Source organism: Dufourea novaeangliae, unplaced genomic scaffold (genome assembly GCF_001272555.1).
Source record: "Dufourea novaeangliae isolate 0120121106 unplaced genomic scaffold, ASM127255v1 scaffold177, whole genome shotgun sequence".
Taxonomy (NCBI): domain Eukaryota; kingdom Metazoa; phylum Arthropoda; class Insecta; order Hymenoptera; family Halictidae; genus Dufourea; species Dufourea novaeangliae.
Genome location: NW_015374070.1, coordinates 1540473 through 1567727, shown reverse-complemented (window position 1 = coordinate 1567727; position 27255 = coordinate 1540473). Strand labels below are relative to the sequence as shown.

General features: G+C 35.2%; 1 protein-coding gene and 1 long non-coding RNA gene across 3 annotated transcripts; one reads left to right on the top strand and one right to left on the bottom strand.

Annotated features, from left to right (window-relative positions):
- The first annotated feature begins 1786 nt into the window (after positions 1-1786).
- LOC107190337 (actin-binding Rho-activating protein-like) lies at positions 1787-25881 on the top strand. Of its 2 annotated transcripts, none has more exons than XM_015579129.1 (4): positions 1787-1938; positions 24055-24185; positions 24683-24932; positions 25560-25881. In XM_015579129.1, exons 1-4 carry the CDS (start codon positions 1909-1911, stop codon positions 25665-25667), a joined length of 519 nt encoding a protein of 172 aa, XP_015434615.1. In that variant the 5' UTR covers positions 1787-1908; the 3' UTR covers positions 25668-25881. The 2 variants fall into 2 exon arrangements, with proteins under 2 accessions (XP_015434615.1, XP_015434616.1); XM_015579130.1 differs by lacking the exon at positions 1787-1938 and adding an exon at positions 20052-20238 and having other exon boundaries at positions 25560-25880.
- On the bottom strand, positions 3228-3735 carry LOC107190338. The gene is made up of 3 exons (XR_001516246.1): positions 3536-3735; positions 3372-3470; positions 3228-3290 (listed from the first exon to the last, which is right to left on the bottom strand). It is a non-coding gene; the product is annotated as an uncharacterized LOC107190338 (long non-coding RNA).
- Positions 25882-27255: the final 1374 nt, after the last annotated feature.

Sequence of the window (27255 nt, the reverse complement as noted above, 5' to 3'; positions counted from 1 at the left end):
AATATACAGGGTGTTTCCGAAATGATGATACAGCTTGATAGAAGTGATTCTACAGGCAGAAGTAAATCGAAAATGTAGAATAAAATGATGTTATGTGATGTTTCGTTTTCGAGATAATCGAATTTGAAAATTTATCTAACGAACTGAAATTAACGGACCGCGTTAGCAAAGTCCTATTCAATTGCACATGTATCCAGTAAGTATTTAAATTCGATTATCTCAAAAACGAAGCATCATACGAAAACATTTTATTCTACATTTTCAACTTGTTTTTTTCATATAAATCACTTAATTCTCGGGTTGTACCATTATTTCGGAAATACCCTTTATAGTGATACATGACTAGATATAGTAATTTTAATCACTTATTAAACATACAATTAGTATAGTTTGAATACTTCGTTTTTTAAAGAGTTAAAAAACATTCATAAATTAAGACATAACGTATTTACAATTTTTATTAAATTATATTATACTGTAAATATAAATGAAAAATATTTTGAAAATTCCAGGTTAAATAAAAACAAATCATAAATTAAGGGTGATTATTCTTTACCTATAGTATTTAGTGTAAGGTCATTGCCTTGGTTGCCAGGTCTCACCACCTTTGATTGCCCAGGTCTCACCACGTGGACGTTGCTGCGAATGGAGACCCAACACCCATCGCGCTTACACCCCCCCACCCTTTGTACTTTTTGCAACATTTTCCCCAACGAATCTAGTTGTTGCTTTAGTCGAAGCAGCCCCCATGAAGATCTTCAGATGAAGAGATGTCATCGTATGATGATTTCTAAAACAGAACCTGTAAGGATTAGAAGGAGCCATTATTATTGGTATTCATATGTGATCTTCAGATGAAGAGATGTCTTTATATGATGATTTCTGAAACAGAACCTGGAAGAATTAGAACGAGACATTATTAGTGTTAGTATACATATTGTATACAGGGTGAGTCATTTTAATTAAACTTCCGAAAATCTTCGAAACCGTTGATGATACCGAAATGTTTCACGTGAAAGGTTTAGAATTGGGAGGGGGGAGATAATTTGATGTACACAGTTTTCTGTAGGTGGACACGTAGAGGACATATGAAGGTCACATATGATTTTTAAATGGAATCATATATTGTTTAATTGCGAAATGATACTAGTAATACGATGTTTATTTTCTTGAAGTTGATGTTCAATATAATATGTTAGATCTCAATCTAATGGTTTTTCGGCATATATAAGTAAAAGGTCTAGTTTCATTAAAGAAATGTATGATTCCATTTAAATAACAAATTCGACCTTTGTATGTCTCCTACGTCGTCAGTTACAAAAAACTACTCACATCAAACTATTTCCTCTTCGAAACCATTCAACTTTTCTTTCAAACGTTTCTCGATCGATATAAAATACTCACCCCGTGTACGTGTAAAGAAAATTTAGACAAATAGGATAGGACACACAAGAAGGGACAGGCATTTCATCGAGACATAGTAGACAAAACAGCAGATTCGTACTGATTTTTGTAAAGTTGTTTGTTATATTTCGAAAGAAACTATTGAATGCACTTTTTTGTCCCTTCACCGAAGAAAGTCTTTCGAGATTGTTTTCATCGTCGGCACGGTAAGTGGCAAATACCATCAAAATTTGGACGATCATTGGATCAGCCACGGGTCGAAACAGAAACTGTGCGCGCCTATTTGAATTTTCCTAACAGCATGTCGACGAAATCACGTGTTTCCTTTAACAGAAATAAATCTTCGTGGTCCGCGCAGAGTCACCGTTAGCGAGATCAGCGCTCGCTCTAAAAACTAGTAAACGAAATATCCGAAGAGAAGTACGTTATTTTTGTTTCTCGACGAATATAGCCGACCCTCCTTTGGACATTTATTGATCGACAGATCTTTCTCTGGACACCGAGATGGATCACGATCATACCGACTCCGAAGAGGTCAGTAATAGCTTTAACGTTTGTTCTCCTGTCAATTTAATCCAAAATGTCAGTTACTGATACGGTGACATTTAAACACTGCAAATTTCACAATTATAAGATTGTTTTCTGAGTCTAATTTTAAATAACTCGAGTTTATTGTGTAAGAATTATTTTTTTCCTTTATCCTATTCAAATCCTGAAATTCATTTCATAGTAAAGTGAATTGCAGGAAATTTATAAGTATAATGTTCACTGCGTTCGAATGATTCGTCCTGTTCGACCTTGTACTTGAACTATATGCGGTAGAAAGTACAAAAATAGAGTGTAATGTCAGTGATTTTAACTATAGATTATAATGAAAGTGTTGAATACGTCAAACAGGAGGATAATATCGAGAATTGAACGAACGCTCTTATTTGGTATCTTATCATTAGTCCTATATAGAAGAAGAATAAGCAGTGAATTACAGATTTTTGTGCAGATTTCCATTAATAATTTTATAAACGTCGATGTAAGAGATAAATTTGATCTACCAAACAAAAGGTCCGTTAGGCTAGAAATACAATAAAAAACCATTAACCTTCATTAATGCTCATGTTTTTTTTTGTACTTACACATTTATAATGTATACGCGAAAAACATATAAGGATGGGCAATCTATTAATAAATCGTACACGTGTAGATGAACACCAGTGTATACACATTTATAGTGAAAGATTGTATGTATATAGAGTGAGTAAAGACAAATGATATAAACGTACATACAATAATACTTTCTACAAAAATAAATTGAAACGTAACATCATTTTTAGAAAAAATCATACATGAAAATTTGTATAATACATGTGCACTTAAGTCTCTTAACTCATTTGTTTGTCCATTACTATTTATTTCTACTTGCGTAAATTTTCACAAACATTTCAATAGCATGATATTATTTGCTTCTAAACAGACAACAAAATCAATGAAAACAAGTAATCGTGTACTTGTCTTCTTATCGAAGAAGGGGATACATTGTTTTCATTTCAAATTAACCTGAACTTGCCCTGTAATATCTCTTGAACTTCATACATTTTTTAATAAAGTAGAGCAATTGAGGATGGTCCAATTCTCATAAACGTTAGTGTACCATGCCACCATGATTATAATCCACAAGTAGAAACAGCCAATGTTAGTCAGACACGGTAGAAAGGTATTCAAAAGCACACGTACTCGACTGCTTCGATTAAAGAAATAAGTGATATTCACTTTACATAAGTTCATAATTATGATGCGAATAATAACAAATTGGAGCTTCGATGTAAAGTTGCGCGTTATCAAATTTTTCAAATTTTTATTCGGTTGAAGCATCAAGTCTGAAGTTCCTGTGTCTGCCACAAAACGTTATCATTACATGGACCTTATGAATATAAAAATTGGTAAAAATATACGATACAATAATATAATCTTACAATAAATTGTATGTGAATCTCGTAAGTATTTGGAAAATTAATTTTTCCATTTTAAGTATTTAAAAGGTTCATAACTCTCTATCCTTCCTTACAAGTACCCTAGAAGAATATAAATTTGGAGATTTACTTACAGACCGTATAATATAACTAATAAAGCACATTACCTGCGTACAATCGATAGTAATCACGTTCAAGAAATTAATAAATCAAACCTAACAGATTTCGTATTCGTCGTTTTTCGTCATTTTACGAATATTTGTCGGAAAAATGATGGAATCTTCATCGAAATTTTTTAGTTTCTTCGTGGCTATCATGACCTAATATTCCGTTCGATTGACGTTCTTCCGTTCCTCCGAACATTGTTATTCGTTTATTTCCCGGAGGCGGACATCCGCGAGGCGGTCACGGTACCGGTCGAGAACGATTTGCCGTGCGAACGTTCGCCGATTCGTCGTTCCGCGGACGCCAAAATCGTGACGTGGACAAACGGGAATAGCGGGCGCAGGCCTGAAATAACCGACGCGAGGCGTCGTGATTTCCGTGTCTGTTCGACGTCCGTTTGTCTTTGCTCACAGTCCCCGATTCATCTGTTATTTCGATGAAGGCTAACGTTTTACGTGTGTCCACTAATATTATTATCGTCGATACGTCACCCGAACGCGAAATTCCGCGATATGCTTCGTGGGAACATTTACACGGTCATGCTCGTTGCTTTTTATGGTTTTTCTAATCTAAGGAATTTATCTTTGAAACATTCCTTTCAATGATACGCTTTTTAGGGGTGGAAGTTTCTTTACTTTTACCTTTAAATTTATCAGTAGACAGCACGATTCTATGAATACACACTTTTATCGATAATTTGCGACCCATAGAAATTTGTGAAGACTATTTAATTAGTTGAAAATACAATGAAAATATCAATTGACCATTTCGATTCTGACACAGGCCATACGCGACGTTAACCGTCATTTTCCAAACTTAATAATTGTCAATCTTATAATTAATCCAACTTATAATTGTCCCTTATAACTTATAATTTGTCCCTAGGGGTCGAATTCACACAGTGGTAAAAAATTAATGCAATGGAGAGACAAATAGGTAAGTTTCAAAATTCTTTAAAATAAAAGTCACAGAGCTTCAGCTAAATCACCTACATATGACAGAACAATATCATTGCTTAGGAGAAAAATGTGTCTAATTGTTACAAGGGACGAATAAGGGTTAACATGTAATTTTACTGTGTAAAATATTATTTTATATGATACATATACTATCTGCGTATTTCTAACCCTCTGCACTCAAAACTGATTTAAATAGGGGAAGCTAGCAATTCTAAGCTTCTTTCAGCAATAAAGAATTGAAAACTCGACGAAATCTTTTGAAATAATCAAATAAAAAAATAATATATTCTCTTCCAAAATTTCAATATTTAATCTATTTTTTCATATCTTTAATTTCAATGTGTGTGTTTAAAGGTATAATATTTGAATTTCATGGCTTACAATTACTTTTTTCTCTGATCTAACCCTTGGCATTCAAAGCTGATTCAGATAGGGGAAGCTAGCAATTCGAAGTTTGTATTCCCAGTAAAGATTGAAAAACTCGACGAAATCTTTTGGAATAAACATATAAAAAAATAATATATTCTTTTTCCAAACATTCCAATGTTTAATACATTTTCTTATTTTTTACTCAAACATCTGTGTTTGAAAATATAATATTTAAATTCCATGCCTTGCACTTATTCTTGCTGTGATCTTTAAGGAAGGACTCTGCAAGGTTACTGTCGCTTCCCACTTGTTCCTCGTGTTACCACGTTAAATTATACGGCGACTGAGAGTCGCCTCTCGAGTGTAAGGGGTTAAATGCGTTTTATCGAAGACTCGAGGTTCGCGCGTGGCACGTGCATGAAAATGCGACTCAACGAACACCGTGAACACTCTGCCGTTTTACGAGCGCCAGAAAGAACCTAGCGAGAAATGCGGGAACAACGCGTTGCGACATCAGTGTCAACGACACGCGGCCGACACTTGTCCATCGAAACAGGAAGATTTTCATCGTAACAGTACGACCGAGCGATTTGGCAATCGCGTGTGTATTAGTCACGGAACGGTATTTACAAGGAATGGTTTCGTTTGCTCATTCCTGGACACTAGCCGCTGGCTGCGAAATAGGAAAAGATGATTCTTTCGATTCCGTTTTGGACATGAATCCGTTTTTTTCTATTATTCTTCGACTGTTACTGTTATCATTTCTAACAAGGGATGTCAACGAAATGATACACGCCGATTTTTCTGCAAGTTTGCACGACTGTTTATGGGACAAAACCTAAGAATTTCATCGCACTTTCGGTTGGTGCTAGTTTTAGACTTTGAGGGAGGCACCACCCTTTTTATCCAAAGCGTCCATTTTAGTTATTCCCTTGTAACTCGTAAATTACAAAAAGTATCGAAAAAAAATTTAGATACATTTTATATTGTTTTTAGTTGTCCATATATCGGCAGGAAGAAAATTTTCAAAAACATAATTCTATGTAAATTTTTTTTTCTGTAAATAATTTCATTTCATGATCGGGAGGGTTTATTAAGCTGAAAATTATTAAACATTTTCTACGGCAATTGTTTCATTTTCTGATACTGTTTTTTGAAAGTAAGCCAAAATATTCATTCTTCTATCAATATTTTATATAAGGAAAAGCACTCAATTATTCGCTGTCTATCACTATTTTAATATCTATGATCCTGTACTTTTTGCCAGAGATAATATTACCCATTTCTGTCCTTTTACAGGAAACTTGCATATTTTAGTGCATGAGTTGATGAAGTTTTATGTTCTTAGCAAAAAAAATTTAGACACATTTTATAACGATTTTAGTTGTCGTGTGTATCGGTAGGAACAAAATTTCAAAACAACTAATTGTTAATAATTTACATACAAATTCTGCAGTCAGATAATCACGTACTCCCGATGCGTAGTGCAGAAAATTGGTCACCTTCGATATTGTGGGAATGAGCGTTTTTTTTGTGTATAGTGATACGAAGGTCGATTCTATGGAAGATATTTCAAGCGTGGACACAAAAAGGGGTCATCGAACACTCGGGCAGACGCAATTTCTTTATCCGTGACCTTGGTCAGGCGCCAGCGTTCACCCTTGTCCAGACGGACGTATATAATTTCCTCTTTTCATTGGATAAAAGACGGCCGAATCACGATTACAATACAATGACAAGTCTTATTCCAAGTTATTCCAAGGCGACACCAAGTTAAACAGGGTGTAACAAAAATGTTGCTGGTCCTCGAAATGGGTCACTCGTGGGGGTGATTTGGAACAAGCTTTTCCTTAGCAAAAATGTTATCCGAAACCTTCGATTGTTAACGAGATTGTTCTGGAACACCGTGTTCCAGGAATTGGTTTATGGCATCGACGAGGCGAGCGAAGATTTGTAAAGGCTTTGTCCTGCACATTTGGTCGCCAAATGTGCACGGTACAATATTATTTTATACTACCAGCAGTTTTTAGTCACCCTCGCGCCAAATTAGTTAACGGTCCATGTCATAAACCAGGGCTTTCCGAAGGGTATCGGGACGCTGTTGTTCGCGCTTCGGCTCGCAGGGAGCCTCGCGTACGGTACCTGGAGGAAAGTCCCCAAGGTTGCCAAACTGTCGTCCACCTTAGCGGGCATTTTACATTTCCACCCCCACGAAGAGGTGCGCTGAGGGCGGACTGTGAGAGTGGGGGGCAAGGCGCTTCACCGAGGAGGCCTTCAGTCTTACAAACTTGTAGCAGATTCAATCAGGACTCCAAGGGAGAAAGATCAATCTCATTTTGAACAGTCAGTGTGACTGATAGAACCAAACTGGTGCTTGTGTGTGTACAAGTCAGTCTTGGTTTCTTGAGCAGGGACAGCCCCTGAATATTCACGCGTCCAAGTTTTGTTACATATTAAATACAGTCCACTATTTTTGTTGAACCAAGTTCCTCATTTACTGTCCGAGTTTGTGTAACCATTCGGTACGTTCTACATTCGGTGCATCTCCAACATTCGGAATCATTGCGGGCGCGAACAGAGATATTAACAAAAAACCACGGCCAATCAGAGCGCAAGTATGCCAGCTGAACTCTGATTGATCGGGGTTCTTTTTATTAATATCTCGTTAACAAAGCCTCGGATAACATTTTTGCTAAAGAAAAAGTTGTTCCAAATCACCCCACGAGAGACCGCTTTCAAGGACCTGCAACATTTTTATTATACCCTGTAGAATACAGTATAACATAATATAGTGTAATGTAAAATATATAACAAATTGAATGTCGACCTGAATGCCCACGAAAGTACCTAAATAATTTTACTAATTGCAAAATGACAGATCAAAATCCCGTCATTTTGATAGGTTTCAAATGATTGATAGGTTTCAAATGATTTGATTAGGTTTTTAGTGTTAACACTAGAACTACCAAGCAAATCAAAATGACTTGTCAATAGACTCTTACAACGACGATTAAAATGACAATATGTTGTGAGAATAGATTTTCTCAGATCTTTTGCACCTTTTATTACGATATGAAAGTGAAGAAATTAGTCAATGTCTAAATTTCTAAATTTTCAAAAGTTTTGAATTGCGTTTATCGTCGGTAGTTCTAGTATTAAAGGGGCTCACGGAAGCTTACCGCGAAGTATGTTACGAAGAGACTTATTTCGATCCGTCTCACAGATTTATTATCTAAATACGAGCTGCGTCTCCATAGTAAAAATATCTATCGCTACGTCAGAGAACGCTCGGACTGAAACGTTGCGAAGGAATGTGAACTTCGGACTCATTCGTCACGGTTGAATCGCAGAAAATTAACCGGACGTTAGCGCGTGTCGCGTAACATTAGAAAACATACAACAATAAATGGATCATCGTTGCATCTTAAACAGGGACACTGATTTATCTAATCTCGGATAAAATTATACATTTTAAAAGGACTATATTATTAATATTAATATTTGCAAGATTGGAGATACTATATGAGTTAAACCGATAGTATGGGTTACCTGGTTAAATTAATTTTTGAAACGAATAACTACATATCAAAGGAATAGGACACGTTGATTCTCACAAGGTACTACCGAGCGAGTGCTACATCTCGAGAGATGATTCTAAAAATAAGTCAAATGTGTGGAATATTATTTTCTCATGTTTGGTTTCGACTTCGATTAAAATATTGTACACAATTCAAGAGGGAGACATACCGACCAATATTAAGGTTCGTTAGTTCCCGGTTTAATTATAATTTACTGGAGGAAAATAAAGTGAAACCTTCTAATTTTATAATATAACTTTCCTGTATTTTAATATATTTAATTTTTTGTTAGTAAATGTCAGATACAACAGAAGCTCGTGGGCCTTACTATACATATACACAGGAGCAATTAGCTCATATGTATGTCTAACATTGATCATTTCCACCAGTCTTACGGTTTATAAACATTTGCGTATAATCTCCACTTGTGTTAACGTCTATAAACATTATTCGTTTCTCTAACTAATTTAATATAAAATAACGGTTTAGTGATTATAGTTTAAAATGAATAGAGAATGGGTAATACCTATTTTTGTCACTTTGTATGTACGTAAGTACAGTGTAATACTGAAACGAGTCGGTGGCTTAAAATATGCCTGATGTATACCTAACACTACCACTGAAAATCGTGTCACACGTGGCCATTGCGTACAGGGAATAGTGACGAGCTGTCTGACCAAACAGTGAAACTATCTACTTGTCACCGAATAAATTACTTTCGAATGGTTGAAACAATATGGAACGATTTAATTACTCAAATTTAATTTACTAATGTGTCTTAGACTCTTAAATTTATTATTTATACTTATGTAATTTAGTCATTTTGAAAAATCTGAATAAACAGATAATGCCACATATAATCTGCTAGAATAAATGGTTTTTCGAAACCAAAGCAATATATATATTACAAACTTATTAGAAGTAAAATAATTTTGTAAGGCGGATGTTTATTCCATAGAAGATCGCACAATAATTAAAATATTTTCTCAATTCATTATTTTCTTCAACAAGAAAAGCTTTTTAAAGAAATGGAATGTTATAATAGCGGGTCACTATATAAAAATTAAAAAAAAATAAGGATATAGCTCTATTTGTCCTCTTTATGAATAAATTTTCAAAAATTTGGAGACTTTAAAATTGGACATATAAAAATTAATTGAAGTTAACGCTACTTCGAAGCACATCGGCTCAAAGAGGACAAATAGGACTATATCCTCATTCTTTTTCAAATTTTTAAATATTGCTATAATAATAGAAAATATTTCTTTTAACTGAAATAATTCTTATTAGGTACTTTCTCTTAAGCCTCCACTATAAGTATCCGCAAAGCTCATTGTTATCGATTTGTTTGTTCAACAGTTATGATTTATTGAAAAAAGATCGACACTATTTCTAACAGCTATAGAATCATCAATTTAAAAAAATTTTTTAAATCCTTCGAGATACGTTTATATATCACTAAAGAGTACAACATATCCAAGTGTCAGCAAAATCCGAAATGTTACTCTAAAAACAGTCCGATTCTATTTGTAATAATCGATGTTTCCGATAATCGACATTCGGATAATTGGTATTCTACTGTAAAACTATTAAGCTAAATCATGAATGAATACTGAAACAGCTTCTCCGAAGTCTTTCTAGCGTTACTACAAACGTTCCTAAAATTAATTCAATGGAATTCGGCCTCGGGGTCGTGGACTTTATCGAAACAGTTCTCGCGACCGACCTTGGGGGTGGCGATGCTCCTCCATTCTTTCGTTTCTCCGGCCGATCCGACCGTGGTGGAAGGAAAAAAGAAAAAGAAAAGCAAGAATATACACAACGAAACAGTATGGAATGCCGTGTGTGAACTTAACGTAACGCATCGGATCAGGACACGAGCACGTGCGGGATTATAAATAATTCCAGAAGCCACGGGAGAGCTCAAGCTCGTGCGACGTTCTCGTTCGTTTGAATGAAACTGACAACACGCGTCCTTGTAAACAGTTGGAAGCGTTGGGAATAAATTTCTTGACAGTTATTGCCAGAAATTCACACCTCGAGGTTGGATATTTTCCTTTCGTTCGTTTTGGTGGTGCATTGCGACGGTGATTGCAATAATGCAACACACCAGATTCTACTGACTATAAAGCGAATTTTCTGGTGAAAATGAAGGATAGACAAGTGTGCTGATAAGGCAAGATTTCTGGAACTAAATGACAAATAATATCATATGTATCAGAAATTCTATATTGACGTACTGAAAAGTAACGACAGAGTGGGATTTGTTATTGTTAGACTGCGGAATTTTATGCAAAACAAAATTTGATATAGTAATTCTTGAAGACAAGAACGAAAGTAGGAATTTCTATCTTATTTTAAGTATGTTATTGAGTTAAGAATAACATAGGAAAGTCGTTGCATTCGATGAACGTTTTGTTTATAAATGCATAACATCCGCAGTCTAGTTATTATCAATAGGGATGTGCGAGTACTCGAATGTCGCGTGAAATAATGATCGGTCGGTCTAGCCGAGTCGAACGTTTGATCTTTTCAAGCTACTTGAAATCGACGTACTGTTTGAAACAAATTCGAGCTTCTTGAAAAACTCAAACGGCTCGAATATTCGAGCGCTCGTAAGACTTCAGGTTTACTCAAAGATTTATATTCAGCTCGAAAATTTTGAAATTCCTCAAATATACTCGAACAAATCTTTAACTTTCGAGTTACTCGTAAATATTCGAATTGCTCGAGTTACTCGAATGTTTATCCGTTTACTATCGAATACTAATTTAACTGTAAAGAAGAAAAACGTAAGCCACTAATTTAATTCTTCTGCATTCGTATTAAAAAAAAGGTGTATTGACCTTGGAAAAATTCAAGGTCACCTTAATATCTTAAAAAAAATAAGATATAAAAAAATCAAATTGTACTACGATCTCTTTCTAACTTCACTTGGAACAAAGTTATAGCCTGAGTCCAGTTGCCAGCGTTACCTATACAGTGCATCACCGATGAGTGTTCGAAAGCTCCTGAACATGAAATATTTCATAAACTAATAGCCATATGTTCAATCCCTTGTCATTATTTTAAACCTCGTTAAAAACGTCACTGTTACACCTGGCGACCTCTCTTTGTCAATGCCAAGGATCCTTCGAACACTCATCGAGGATTTACTGTATAACCATAAAAAAAATAGCCGAATAACGATGCATTCCGACAAACTTCTTCGAAATAATATTTCTCGACATTCTAAAGTACCTATACAAGCAATCCCTAAACAGCTGCCAAAAGCCGCAAGAACTTTCCACAGGATCTGTTACCTGCGCGTTCAAGATAGTCAACGTATTCGCAGCGATCAGCGCCAAAATCCACGCAATCCCACGGAACCGTAGGTACAGTTCAATCGGTTCACTTAAATCGAAAATTATTCAACGCTTTCAAGGTGTTCAAATAAATCGTATCGATATCATAATCTAACGGGAACAGACAGACTGTGCACGGTTGCCGTTTCTATCTAATTAGAAGCCGAAAACGGACTCATCCCTGTCTCTCCGATGATCGTGAACTACGCAGCAGCAGCAGGTTCGACAGTGGTTGGCACGTATCCCCGGATCTCGAAGTAATTAGGCGAATCCGCGTCAAGGGAATTACATAATCGCGGCGGATTTGACTCATAAAACTTGCAAGATGACACCGGGTCGGGATTTAGATCGGCTTACCGCTGGCGATATCCCTGCCGGGGAAACGGGAATGGCGAAATAACCCGTGGGATTTCGCGACGGAGAAGCGAGAGGAACGAGCATTATAAATAAAATCCTCGAGAGCGAGACGTTGCGTTCACGAACTGAACGAATAATGTTAACACTAGAACTACCGACAATTAACGTAGACTTACTTCCATCAGACTGATACAAAAGAATTTTACGAAACTGTACAGATTTATAGGGTAATTAATTTCTGTATTAATATTTTGCAACAGAATTTACGAAACATCTCGTGAAATGCACTGTTGTAATCAGAATCGTTCCTGGGTTGTTGGCCGCCCGGGTGGAAATACAATATGGCCGCCCTTATTAATTTAATATTATTTAATTACTGCTGTGTTTACTTTTATATCTATGTATGTTTAATTAGTTTTTATCTAAGCATCATATGGTACGGAAGTATGTTTAAGTAGTTTTAATCTATATACATAGCTTTTTAACAAACGCACGGACAGTTGACGTACAGTTGAGTGATCGACTCGCGAGAAATACTCTCAAAAGCAACTCGCGACAGTCAATAATATTCTATCCGACGATCTAATATTCGATAACTTCCTAAGGAATAAGTTTAGGGCATAAGTATGTTAGTACTTTTATATAGAGCACAAGAATCTGCATCGATTGGTGCAGTCAAAAACATAGGTTTTCATTTAAAGAAAAAGTGCAGTTGCATTTTTCTGATGCACCGATGCGCAAAAGTGCATAAAATTAGTTGCATATTATGCACTGTCTGATACCATTTAACTTTTACTCATAACATCTTCTTGTATTCCCAACCGTTTAGGAAGTACAGCCTGTTCCAGTTGCGTGGGACACCCTGTATAACTCGACGAGGCATTACATTTCAAGGGGACCGTATGAATATTAACGAACGAATAAATATTCAAAGATTTCAGACTTTCACCGCCCGGCATCATCATAAAGTTCTCATAGTTAAGGCTTTCGGGTTGTAAACCCTGTCCTTGTGGAATTCTTTTTTCCCCAAGTTTCACAAGCATTGCAGCTAGCTTCATCAGGGGGTTGAAAGACACACTGACGAAGCTACCCGCAATTCTTGCGAAACGCTGGGAAAATAATTCCACAAGGACACGGCTTACACCCGAAAGCCTCAACAGTGAGAATAACTATTCGTTTGAAATAAGTAAAAATTCCAGGAACTCTTTTGGTCAAACCTCGTATTTCAAGGAACCAAACTTCATGTCCATTTTTTCGAACGAAGACTCGAACGCGTTTCCAAGTGGCCAGAATCTCTACTCCGGGCTGGTCAGTGAAACCGTAAAAGGAGCATCCACGCCGCTTTGGGTCGAACCACCGGGGGGCCGGAAACGCGAATTTAGATCCGCTTTCTGCGTCGTCGGACGGCACGGCCATCAATGAACGGCTACGTCAGCCGTCGCCGCCGATGCCCTCGACTATAATAGTAAACCCGAATTCCACCGTGGCATACTCACAGCGGTCGTTCGCGGGCTGGTTACATGTAAATTTACCTAGCGATGCGTCAGAATTCTCTGCTTTTCGACGGGGTTCCGCGATATACATACCCACGCGCCACGCATTCCGTATAATTTCGGGGGCTGATTCATTGGTCGACCAACCGAGTTCGACGCGCCTTCGTCTGGCCCTGTAGGATGACTGTATTAGAGAAGACCACGTTACCCTCTTACAATGAACGGCACGGAACTGTCCCCCTTCGATTTTCATGAAACTTCGTAGGGGAAAGGTGTCTAAAACGATCCCTTTAAGACGTAATTTGTATAAAAAATACAAATGCTCATTATTTAAATAAAAGTAAAGTAGTTTTTGTAAGTTAGTCTATCTGTCTTATCATTGGCTTAAATAAAATTTAGCTACCTGATCAATTATATTTTTTATTCACATTTCTTTGAAGGCATATTTAAAGTTCATTTTGTAATATATGTGTATAAAATGATCCCCGGGGATAATTTTAGACCTACTGATAGTAAATACGACGAACATTAAAAAGCATTTCATTTATTACATTTTATTTAAATAAAAACAGCTTTGACGCGTTGTTTTTCTTTCATACTGACGGGGCATTGTTGTAACTAAAATAAAAAAACAATAATATAGCATATGGGTAAAATGATTCCTGGGATGATTTTTTCCTACTATAGTGGGATCATATGACCCCAAACACTCAACTTACATTCAGTGGTTGAATATAACCTCAACTTATTACATGGGGTAACGAAACATTAATTAACTTATTATTGAATTGTGGTTAAATCCGCGCAAGAAGCAGCTGTCACATTAAACCGTTCATGACAAAAGTTACACAACATTGAAAAAGACCTTATCTTAGATAAATTGCAGTAATTTTTCATTTTTCTTGTGGACAACACACAGAGCACTGATATTCACATGGCACTTCGAGCAACGACTAGTGACGTGCGGGGACAACTACTGTAGAACGACATTACGATATAACATCACTAATAGTCACAGGGCAGCCAGGAATCATTTTACCCCGAGGGATCGTTTTAGACACCTTTCCCCTATGTCTGTTGAGCAGTCAAAAATAAGAGACACATATTTTTTTTTATCGGCTGAGACGCGACTTTAAAGGGTGTAAACCACTCCTTGAAGTTTCGACGCGAAAGTACTATCTCGAAAACCAAAGGTGATACATGAAAACTTCTGATAGACGAGGTTTGCGGGTTTTTATGTAGAATAATATGGTGTTAACGAATTGTTCAAAGTATAATTTGTTTATAAGAAAAAAATTTCGAATCGAAACTTCGAGGGTTGATTTCGCCCCTTAACGTCGCGCCTCAGCCGATAAAAAAATACATATTCCTTATTTTTGATTGCTTAACAGAGATACGAAGTTTCATCAAAATCCGAGGGGGATGCTTCCTTGCCTTCCCTTGTTAGACGGTGCACGCTGATTGTAAGATCCTGTATTATACAGGATAGGTAATACAGGGTGTCTCAGCTAACTTGATTACCTCAAATAATGACTTCTTTATGAAAATTTTTAGACGTAGAACTTAAATGGCATCAGGGACACATCTTATAAGGTACGTGCTTTTTTTGTGGGTGGGGACATTTCAGAGATTTCAAGGATACCTTGATTTTTTTTAACGGAATGGCCTATTTTTTGTATTATAGATAGAGTATCAAATTCTGAGTAAAAATGTGGCATTCATTTTTACTGCCAAGGAATGACATCACGAGATGTATATGTTGAATTCTTGGTAAACAATAATTCTGCATATGTGCAAATTTTGTTTAATTTTCCCTCTTATTTAACAGCTTAAAGGTATGTAACCTTTTAAACTATGTTTAGGAATTTTTTCCTTAGTAAATATAATATGTAATCAAATGGATCTTATTACTATTTATTGAAGTACTTTAAATAATATAAAAAAATTGTCAAAATAATTCATCTGTCGCAGGAAGCACAGTCATGCTTATATCTTTCATTTATTGTACCTTTTACATAACAAAATCACCGAAAAAAGGTGCTTAATAAGTATTCATTGTGGTTCCTGCGATAGCAAAACTCATTCTAGTTAAGAATCTTCTTGAATTTTTTGTTTCAGATGAATCTGACCTCAGAAATCACCTGTAGCATGGAGATACCATTTTTTTTTGCAATGTCATTTTCATGCCAAGAAAAAAAAACATTTTACATTATTTATAAGTAATTCAATAAATAGTAACAATATGAATTTGATTACATATTGTATTCACAGAGGAAAATATCCCTCACTTATAGGAAGAGGAAATATCCTTCTCCTTGTTAGTCTCCGCGCAAATTCTATTCTATTCCGCCAATTCGATTGTTTTACAGAATATCAAAGGCACACTTGTCGCCTATGTCTTTTACAAGAAACACTAGAACTACCAAGCAAGTCAAAATGACTTGTCAATACACTCTTACAACGACGATTAAAATGTTACGACGATACATTTTCTCAGATCCTTTGCACCTTTTCTTACGATATTAAAATGAAGAAATTAGTCAGTTTCTAAATGTTCAAAAGTTTTTCACGTTTATCCACCGATTCAAGGAAATATGCGTTTATCATCAGTAGTTCTAGTGTTAAAGATGTTACCCGCCTCAATCATTCCCGAACGAGATCTTCTAAATCGGCCCCGGTTCACGTGACGATCGCGTGACAATTTAGGAAATCATGGTTGAGACGTAGCTGCCAAAAAGACACCGGAACGAGTACCGGTACTCTCGTTCGACGAGAGGTGGGATCATTTTTGCCGTGTTCTGATCTCCCGAATTAACATCTGATCGGGAAAACAGTTTGTCACTGACAAAATGGCAATATACGAGCTGCATCGGGTGAGTGGCGAGGGATGGGGGAAGGGGGCGCATAAATCAGGGGCACCAGACATCTCTGGTTGCTTCGAGACGCGAGAAACTTTGTCGATTACGTCCTGAACACACTTGAACGCCAATCTCTGGGCTGAGAGTACCATTTATACGCCAAAGAAAGCCTCAGAAGATTGGTATTTGAGGATTCTTGGCAAACACGAGGCGCCATGTTGGTAACAGCGTAGTTCACAAAGGCTTCTAATGACGGTCTTTCGGTCATGTGTTCTGAGTGTAAGTAGGGATGAACCGATCCAAGTAAATACAAGCGTAATAATCGATACTTTCGATTGGATATCGAGTATTTTTAGTATCCATACTTTCGGGTGCGGTATATACTTGGTGTCGAAATAAAGTATTCATATCGAATGGGCGTGTAATCGATGTGAAAGGTGATGAATGTAAAGGTGGCTGTCGTCCAGTTATATTACTTTGTTAATAAATGTTCATGAAAAACATATATCTTCGTTAAAATCTGAGATGGACAAATTCATTATCTAGATAAAGAATTTCGAGCGACGAACAAAAGATTACAAAGTTCTTCGTCATTTTTGATCGTTTAAACGTGGAAGTTCAAATTTTTAGAACAGAATAATACTTCTTCCTAAATGAGTCGACATTTGGCAAGCAACTTTTTAGTCACGTTAACTGTTTAAACTTCAGGATGATACTCTTAGATACTGCAGCTTTTTACTAAATAGTCGAATAAAATTCTACTCAATTCTGGTTAGAATATACTATATTAATAAAAAAGAACTTTCTTTTCATTTTCCTGCGATACAAGTAAGTAATGATATTTTTGTTGCAATACTTTTTTTAGATGCAAGTTATGAGTAAAAGAATCGATACCTTGACAGTATCGGTTTATTCCTAAGTATAAGACTAATCGAATACGAGTTTCTGTCCAAACTAGGAGGTTTCCCCCGTTAATTCCACTTATAATTAGTGGTAAATTGTAAATTTATTAATACTTATAATTTAATTATTATGTAAATTAAAGAAATAATTATATTCCTAAAAATGTATTTATTAGAACACAAATTACCATTGAAAATGCATGTGTTATAAAAGAATCGTCTTCGTTGGGTGTATTATTAAATTGTTATTAAGTTATAATTCAAATTATTATTGGTCTTCTGTTTTAGAGCGAAATCCGTGAAAATGTTTGCGCACGCCTAATATTTAATGGAAACTTTTGTGACATAATCTAGGGGTCTGGGAAATTATTTTAAAAATGTGGATACGTGCCAATACTTCTTTTTACCCATCCCATGTCTGGACCATATCCGGACCATAGAACATGTTCTAGATAATAATTTCTTTAAGAATATAATACTAATTCGTATCGATGAATGGAAAAAGTGAAACATTGCAAATCTTTCTAATTACAAACACCTACGTGAGAATCTAAAGTAGGAACGTGATTATCTCTGCGACACGCGCTATCAAAGATAAGAATAGATAGTTGCAAACTTAATCCTCTATAGTTATCAATTCTTCGTGTAAAAAACCAAAATTATCTGCATCAACAATCGATGGACGATAAAGAATTTGCGAGGACAACTATTTGGAGGTGAATAGCTTAATCATTCACCTGCCTATACATATATGTATTACAGTTATTAGGTTCGTAAGAAATTAATGTTGGTTTTCAAGTTTTCAATCGTTGACCCTTACATTGGTTTTGAGATAACTCACTTCATTCTGCTTATGGTATAACATCATTTTACCGTTCAAATGTCGTTCTACATATTAGTAGGTATACTTTTATTTTTACTGTCAATTTGTGCTCACTTCAGATTATTGACTTGAAGACGTAGTTCGTATAGTAAATTCGTATAGTTGTCTTATATGAGTATAAATTTGGTCAAAAAGCTGCCGAAGCGACTCGTCATATTAACCTTCAGAAACCACACTCCACCTCAGCATACGTAAACAACATACTAGTCCGAAATAGGGTTTTGAACGAATGATGATTAAGAACTTGAAAAGAATACAAGCAAATTGAATTCGTAACATATTTTTTAGGGTAAAATTTCTTCAGCAATTAATAATTGCAAAAGTGGGAAATAATTTTTAAACTATGAAAAATTTGAAACCGTTATACTAGGAAAATATAATGTTGCAAATTCACGTGGTCCGAGTGTTAAACACGCCTAGTGTGGTGTCTGAGAGTTAAAGAAACATTTCGACAAGATACCATGAATGAACACATGGTGCAATGTTGGTTCAAAAAATTCTGACACCGAGATGAGAACTTCGAAAATGAAGAAGGTCGTGGACGACCATCTGTCGTTACCAACAACGGAAACTGATCCACGCACAATTCGTCGCCCAACTATTATTGACCACCTGAGGCAGCTAGGAAAGTCAAGGGGAGCTCTGTGGTTTTGAAGATAAAGATTTGATCAACAAGGATTGAAAAAAATGTTATCAACATTAATTTCTTACCAACCTAATAAGTCTTCGTTTTGAAAAAAGAATATTCTCTATCATCGATTAATGGACGAGAAAGAATTTTCGAAGACAACTATTTGGATCTGAAATAGACTGTGATGGCTTTAATCATTCCACTGTACAGTTATAAATTTTTCAACTCTGTTGTTACGAATCTTCGTTTCAAAAAAAGAATCGTTCCTATGATCGATCAATGGATCATAAAGAATCTTCGAGGACAACTATTTGGATCCTAATAGACTGTTACGACTTTAATCATTCTACTGTACAGTTATAAATTCTTCAACTCCACTGTTATTAATCTTCGTTTCAACGAAAGAATCGTCTTTATCATCGATCAATGGACCAATAAAGAATTTTCGAAGACAACTACTTGAAACTGAATAGATTGTTACGACTTTAGAACTAACAAACCCGTCAAAATGACAGATTGCAGGTTTCTGATTTTACAATTTCTGAGGTTCTAATAACACTTTTTATGGAATTTATTCTTGACTTCTGATTTAGTATACATTTCATATGAGACTGTATTATATATATTACTAAATTTTGCAAGTTAATTTAGTATACATTCACTGCTAGTACTTGTAATGTGAATAATTCTATTCTATAGTTATTAATTCTTGAACAGTACAGCTATGAATTCTTCGTTTCAAAAAAAAAAAAGAATCGTCTCTATCATCGATCAATGGACCATAAAGAATTTTCAAGGGCAACTATTTCGATCTGTAACACGTTCAGCCGCGAGTGTTCGCGGTGTAAACAAACACAAACGGCCGCCCGCGAGAGATGACTTCGAGGCGGTGGTTCATGAATGGATTCGCGAGTGACCGAACCAGCTGTGCAATGAGGACAGAATCGAAGATTCATCATTTCCGGTGCACAGGCGGCTCTCGTTTGTTCGCTGGCAGCCAATCAAAAGCTGCGAATTCCCGCGAAATTGGCACGTGAACGGGACAAATATTTCGTTCGTGGTGTGCCGGCTCTCCGGAAATTCTTGGTGGGAGATTTTTGACGTCCCCGCGGTCTTATAAAAAGCCGCGCGGCGTCGCGACGACGTATTCACCGAGCGAGAGTCGTCGAAGGCATAAGAACACGCGACGTCGCGACACACGCGAGCCATCGACCAATCGTTTCCGACTTTACTCGCTAATTCCTTCGTATCGAACAGTATTAATTAGTTTTAGTCTGTTTCCTTGTTTATTAAATAATTCACAGTGACACGATATGTCGTCAGTGATGTATGTGAGTATCCACTGAACACGGTGTACGTGCATGAATCGTTTTACCGATAATTTCTGGTACCGGTTAAGTGTGTGCTAGGCAGATATAGGCAAATTCATTGATCTGGATATTTGAATAACTAATAAAAAGAATAAAGTATTTCGCGATTCTCGACTGATTAAACGCGCAAACTCCAATTTTTCAAAATCAAATGGTACTTCGTTCTTGAATGAGTAGACTCTTGGCAAACGATTATTCAAGCTCATTAACTGTTTAAAGATCAGGGTGACGTTCTTTGGATACGGATGCTTTTAATTGTGTGTTTCACGCGAATAAAACTGTGCCTAACTCTCTGGTGCCTTGAGACCCGACAATGAACTTCACCCGGTTGTCTGATCGAAACAGTCTTATTTCACTGAATTACGTATCTTTGAATGTTCGAGTCTTGAGTTCTTGGAATGCTTTCTTATCTGTCCATAAGAGTATGTAGTTTCTTATTGTATTTTTTAATAATGTTATATTACCATTTTAATGAAATATTTTAGTAGGACTCAGATACAAGTTTAAGTTCGAAACATTAGACTACTTTTTAGCTTGTAATTAGTATAATATATTTCCAAATTGACAAGAAATGGCGTATTACCCGTAGATTACACTTAACGGGGTATATATATATATGAATATACTTGACTAATGCTTCTTTAAATATTTGTTATTATTTAGACGTGTCATAATTTGAACTAAAATTAAAAGCATTTATTACGACAATTGTAGAATTGTTTACTTAACGAAATGTAAACAGAATTTTCGAAGTTGCTATGATTAATAATTTTACGGTATAAATTTCGAAATGTTATTTATATTGTTATTGTTGCAAGTAGTACAATGCTCAAGAATATGACACGTGGCTGGATTATTTGCAGAATACAAAACTTACTCGGATGTTAGTCATCTGTTTCTTAACGCATCTTTATTATATCTTTATTGCGTTTAAACAAAAGGAAACAATAACTAAAAAGCTCACTTAATCTTTGGAGTATTTGCTTTCGTTTTATATAACGATAAGTTGACTTATCTGATAATGACTAACGTTTACTAACACCGAGGTATTGATGATAATGCTTCTATGTGCTTCTTTGGCAGATTCTTGTTTGTAACTCGGTAACAATAGAAAAACCGTTTATAATTTAAAACATTTTGAAAATTCCCTTTTTGGAGACTTCTACATCCTTGGGATTCAGTTCTTTGCAAAACTTGAGAAAAGTTAAAGTTTTACTATTCCCGACAAATAAAATGAAAATAAAACATAGATTTATAAAATACACTATCTAAATAATAACTACATAAATATTGTTTTTTACTGTATTATTTCTATGAAAAAACTGTCATCGATTAATAGCACGTCAGAGTATTATTCCTAAGTAGCAAATTCTTTTGAATGTTTCGGGATTCAATTTTCTTTTAATAAGAAATATAGATATTTACGGGGTACAATTATACATAAAATTTTAACAGAACTAAAAATTTAAATTAATCTCTTGTAAATTAATTTGAATAGTAATTTTAATAATGCATGTATTAAGGTAGCACTTTGATACACTCTGTGTAAGACATAAGGGTAATTATACTTGAGATTTACAAGTGCACAAAAAATATCAATACAAAGAGAGGAAAAATTGTCACATATGACATGTGCAACTATAGACGACAATGAAAAAATAAATGAATGCAGAATTTGGAAAACACAATGGTAAAATAAAAATACAAAGGGAGTAGTGATCGAATGACACTGAAATTAGAAGAAAACAAAAGTGATAGTGATAGAATTTTAACACTAAGTCTACCCACACCCGTAAAAATGACGTATTTCCAGTTTCTGATTATCCTACAGTGGGTGATCGAATTAATAAGGCCATAGTACGAAAAATACGTTTTCTGTGTTTCTGTAGAAATAAAATCACACTATCCAGGTTTTTACACTGATCAATTTTTAAGTAGTAATATTTCAATAAAAGCACACAAAAAAAGTTAAACTCAGCTACTGTAATTACAAAAAATACAGTTAAAATCATAATGATTTGATCACCCATTGTATTATTGTAATCATAGTGGTGCTTCTGTCGGAATTTATATTGATCTTTACTTTAAATTTTCCATTATACAATATTATGTTACGTTACGTCATACATATGCATATATTATAGAATTTAATTTAAGATACATTCAACGCGGAACAGTGTTAACAATTTTTGACAATTTGAACAGTGCCAACGACAGTGTTTCAATTGCTGTTCATTTCGAACTCGCAACCAATTCTCGGAGGGAGGTTCGCGTGCAAGGATCACGCGTCGGTCGTATGAACGTGACGGGACAGTAACAACGGGTGAAAATTTGTCAAAATGCCATCGTGCTCTCTTTTATGGTCAGGACCGGTTAAATGGTCCAGACCTGGCTGTCTTCCAACATTCCGCACTGATTAGGCGCACCGTGACACTGACGTCGCGGATGCTGCGCCCAGTCAAGTGTCTGTGCCAAAATTACACGAAAAAAAAAATTGCACTCAAGAGAAAAAATTATAAAATTCTTTCCAAAATAGGGCAATTCTTCGTAATCTTATAAGTAAACTGTGGATGTTTATGCATTTATAGCGTCCCCTTGCAAAACGTAACAAAATAAAGATTCTAATAAAATATAATATCATTTATGCAATTATCATTAACATTGAAACCCTGGGCGACAAAGGGTTAAACTTGACTATAAAATAACTAAATTTATTCTTGCATTTAGTAAATAATGTATCCACCACGATAGTACTGCGTTGATTGCTAATGCGACAATTTAATCACATTCAACAGTGAAAGGATCTACCCTGCCCTTAAAGTAGCATTTTTGTCCTTTCGAAAGCAATAAAACATTAGGTGCCGGAAATGCATTTCTGTTCTTCCAGTTTCAAATCAATCACACATAATTCTGATTATCCGAATGTTTACGATTTTTTCTAAAGCTAATGAGAAAAGATCAGAGAACACGATGATATTGTAGTATGAATTTCTAGGCTATAATACGGATGGTAATGCAAAAGATTGATCGTTTTCATTTGTCAGTACAAAACCGGAGGAACTTTTAGTTCGACCCAATAATGCGATAAAAATTACGAAACTTGCTCCAGAATAAATATACTTTGGATTTTATGCATTTATAAGGTATACGGTTGCGCGGGATACAGAAAAGAGAAAGTCTCGGGGAAGTTTTTCTTGTATAGTGACGCATTTGAGGATTAGAAGCCCTACTATTACCAGTAACATCTCTAACACTAGCAGTACCAGTGTTAGCTCTACGTCGCGCCATTTCTTCCGCAAAGGAGTATTCCTCCTCAGTTCTTTTTATATAAGTGGTTTTAATTTTTACGCTATATGGTCCAACTGACGCTAAAGTGTTATAATTTCTCCGTATAATATTTGTGGATTATCGAGTGAGGTTCATTGCAATTCATAAAATAAATTGCATTCTACAATTACACTCGAATAATACAAATTAAAACATTGTTAAAAATATAGTCAACATTTCCAGTCTGCTAAATATCAAAATTGTGTATAATAGTTCACTGTTTATTGTTCAGGTGTAGTTGTTTTTTAACCCTTTTGCATTAAAATGCAAAACAATTAGTTTTGTAATAACTAATAAGATTTCCACCTTACTAGTTTAGGCTTAAATAAATACCTCTTAAACTTTCTTCTATGTATGTATTTTAAAATATTTCAATTTGTTTAAGATTTAATTTGTTAAGAATTAAATTAGAATATATTATGAAATTCCACGTGACTTTCTATGTTTCAGGAATCCTTGAGTGACAAGGTGGCGATGTTCAACCAATACGCGAACAAGCATAAGGACAAGCAAGAGAAGAATCCGTTCACGTCTGGATTAAATCTCGAGAAGCGTACATTTTCAAAAGACGAGTACGGCAGGTAAGCTTTTTCTTCCGAATAAAGAGTAAATTAAACCCGTACCATTCTTAAACTCAGTTTCTAACATTAAGAGAATCAATTATTTTAATATGGATAGTGACAGTATTTGTAAAACTTTCAGATTAATTTTCAGAGTCGATTATCTCGAAAACAAAGTGTCACTTGAAAACCCTTTTATTTTATATTCTCGACTTACTTTTGCACGTAGAATCATCTCCTAAACGATTATACCGCCCGTTAAATAACAGCATGTATATACCAGTGGGGAGTTAAAACTTTCGGGTGAGAAATTTGCTACATTTTAAAACCCTCTACAACCCTCTTAATAATAAAAGATTAGACATAAAGTTTACTAAATTTTTAAAACGACACTAGCTCTATATAAATTGCTAGCAGTGGGAAAGGCAATTTTTAAAAATGGTGATAAAAGGGTTAATTAAAAAAAAAAAAAAACAGAAAATTAAGTTACAGTTATATTGAAATTATGTCAATTTCAGACCAGTGGCCGGCTCTTTAACGGACATCCGTGGTCGCAAAGCCACCGCACATATTCTCAAAGAAGTGCTCGAACTTTGCGAGATCATCTACCAAGAGGGCACTCCGTGTCGGGACCAACCTGAAATCACCGCGATCACATTCGGTGATCTGTTCAACATTTACACTCATATCAGCGACAAATGCGTGGGCCTTCTGTTGAGGGCCAGAAAACAGAAGCTCGTTGACTTCGAAGGGGAATGCCTGTTTCAGGTACACATAAAATTATTATACAATAAAATATAAACCTGTTCGAGCATTGCATCTACATACTATACACTTCGAAAAATAAGTTAACGCATTCTCCGATTCGTTTAATTTAGAAACAATAATGAACGTCGTATTGCTATGAAATACCTATTTTTCTTTCTTTTGATATTTATCGCAGATTTACTAGTGTGTTTATCATTTGTTTTAGCAGCATTTTCGCGAATTATTACATTAATCCTTTCCGACAATAGGATTCAATTTGTTAAAATACAGTAAGAAATTTTTTTTTTTTCAATTTTCTTATAATAATTCAGGGTTAGGTTGGAAACATTTGGACCTTACTACATATACAAATCAAAATGCTAGCCACTACAATTCAATTTAACTCTACACAGTCTAATATTTGTCACCCTGTAACGATACCTGTAATGATAACAAAGGCAATACTAACCTCGACGTGTTCAAGTAATTGTTTATATTTCAATTTTAATTTATATTTCAATTTTATATTTCAGTGTTAGTAACTGTTATGTTTTCAATTTTAAATTACCATTCGAATTATTATTATAAAACTTTATTATTATATTTTGGTAAACTATTACTTTATTAATAATTCTGAAATGATTTCAGAGGAGAGACGACGACGTACCGATATATCTGGTGAAACCGATCGCGGAGATCCGCGACACATTCAAGCAACGATTGAAGGATATGGCGAAGGAGACACCAAAAAGTTAACAAACGACCCCCCCCCCTCTCCCTCTTTCCATCCTTTAAATGATTGTTGACGCGTTTCTGAATCGCCTCCTGCATCTATTTATCGGACGACCGTACAAAACAACGCGAATTGACCATTGTATAGCCTGTAATTTTTATTTGAGTTCGAGAATGCGTATGTGAAGCGAATGATTGTGAATTGGTGAATATATTTGATGTAAATCGATGTAAGGTACGATATACGTAAAATGTGATATTCTATAGAATGTTAGAAATAAAAAGATTTTTTAGCATTCGTTGTAGTTCTTCTATCTTAGACTTCAATATATTTAACCAGTTAATTTAGTGAAATTTCGGGTTAACTTATGAACAAAGATAAGAACAAAAATAGCAATTTCATTCTTCCTTTAACTTCGTTCCAGTACCCACTCCCAGATAGCACATGACGCATTGAAGACGGCTTAAAGGCGCCTTAGACCTAAAATAGCCGTAAAATGGGCGTCTTCAAGGCGTCATATGCTATCTGGGCTGTAGGTTCACCGGTGCGAATAAGGATTTTCAAACTATGTCATAACTTTTAGAAATAAATGGTAATGTTTAAATAAAACTTATGTTTCTAATAGATAATTTCTTCAGGGATCGATCGATGATACCGACATTTCATGGAAAGATTTATGTTTTTCATAACTGTGAATTAAAGGAAGTAAGATTTTGAAAAACTCGATTTTTCGTATGTTTTACGTCATTTTTTTACAATACAAATGAAATGAAGCAATTCTTGCTGGACTATCCAGTTAAAATGGTGTACTATACCTGGGTAGTAAACAAATTGTTTCAATTAAGATACTCTGCAGTTCGAATATATTTAAAGTGGGATAAAAAAGAATATCATTGGTTTATGTGTCAAAAATATTTTGAGTAAGAGTAATATTTAAATCGGGACATAAAAAACTTATTTCTAATCTAATCTAATACATTTATGCATTGTATACATATTCCTGATCTATGGTTATCACAGATTCGTTTAAAATCAGTTTGCAAGAAAGCAATCATTTATAATGCATAAAATATAGATAAATAATGATTTATGTTAAAATTACTCACTTTTATGCAAAATGAAACTGTCGAACTGCCATATAAACACTTTCTTTAAATTTTGGAGAAGCACCAAGCCAGCAACCGTTAAGGCACACAGATCAGAATTCTTACTATCCACACTTTCGATGTTGTTCCTTCGAAGGTTAAAACGTAAATGACCCTCAGATCCTTACTACCTGATCCTGCAGAGGACAGACACATTTAACGTAATGGGGGAAGATCCATACGCTCACTTACCTGTGCATACACAACCCTTGAATTTTTTGCTGCTGCGAATTCGTACCAGTGTCCCTAACCACGGGTTAAAAACAGAGTTCGGCACAATTTTATTTGAATAATAGATAGTGAAATACAGTAGTATCTATTTCAAACGGTTAATTATATTAAATATTGTTTGCCAAATGTCGACTCATTCAAGAAGTATTATATTTCATTATGACATATGGAATTTCCACGTTTAAACAATTAAAATGACAAAGTACTTTTTAATGTCTTATTCGTTACTCGAAAC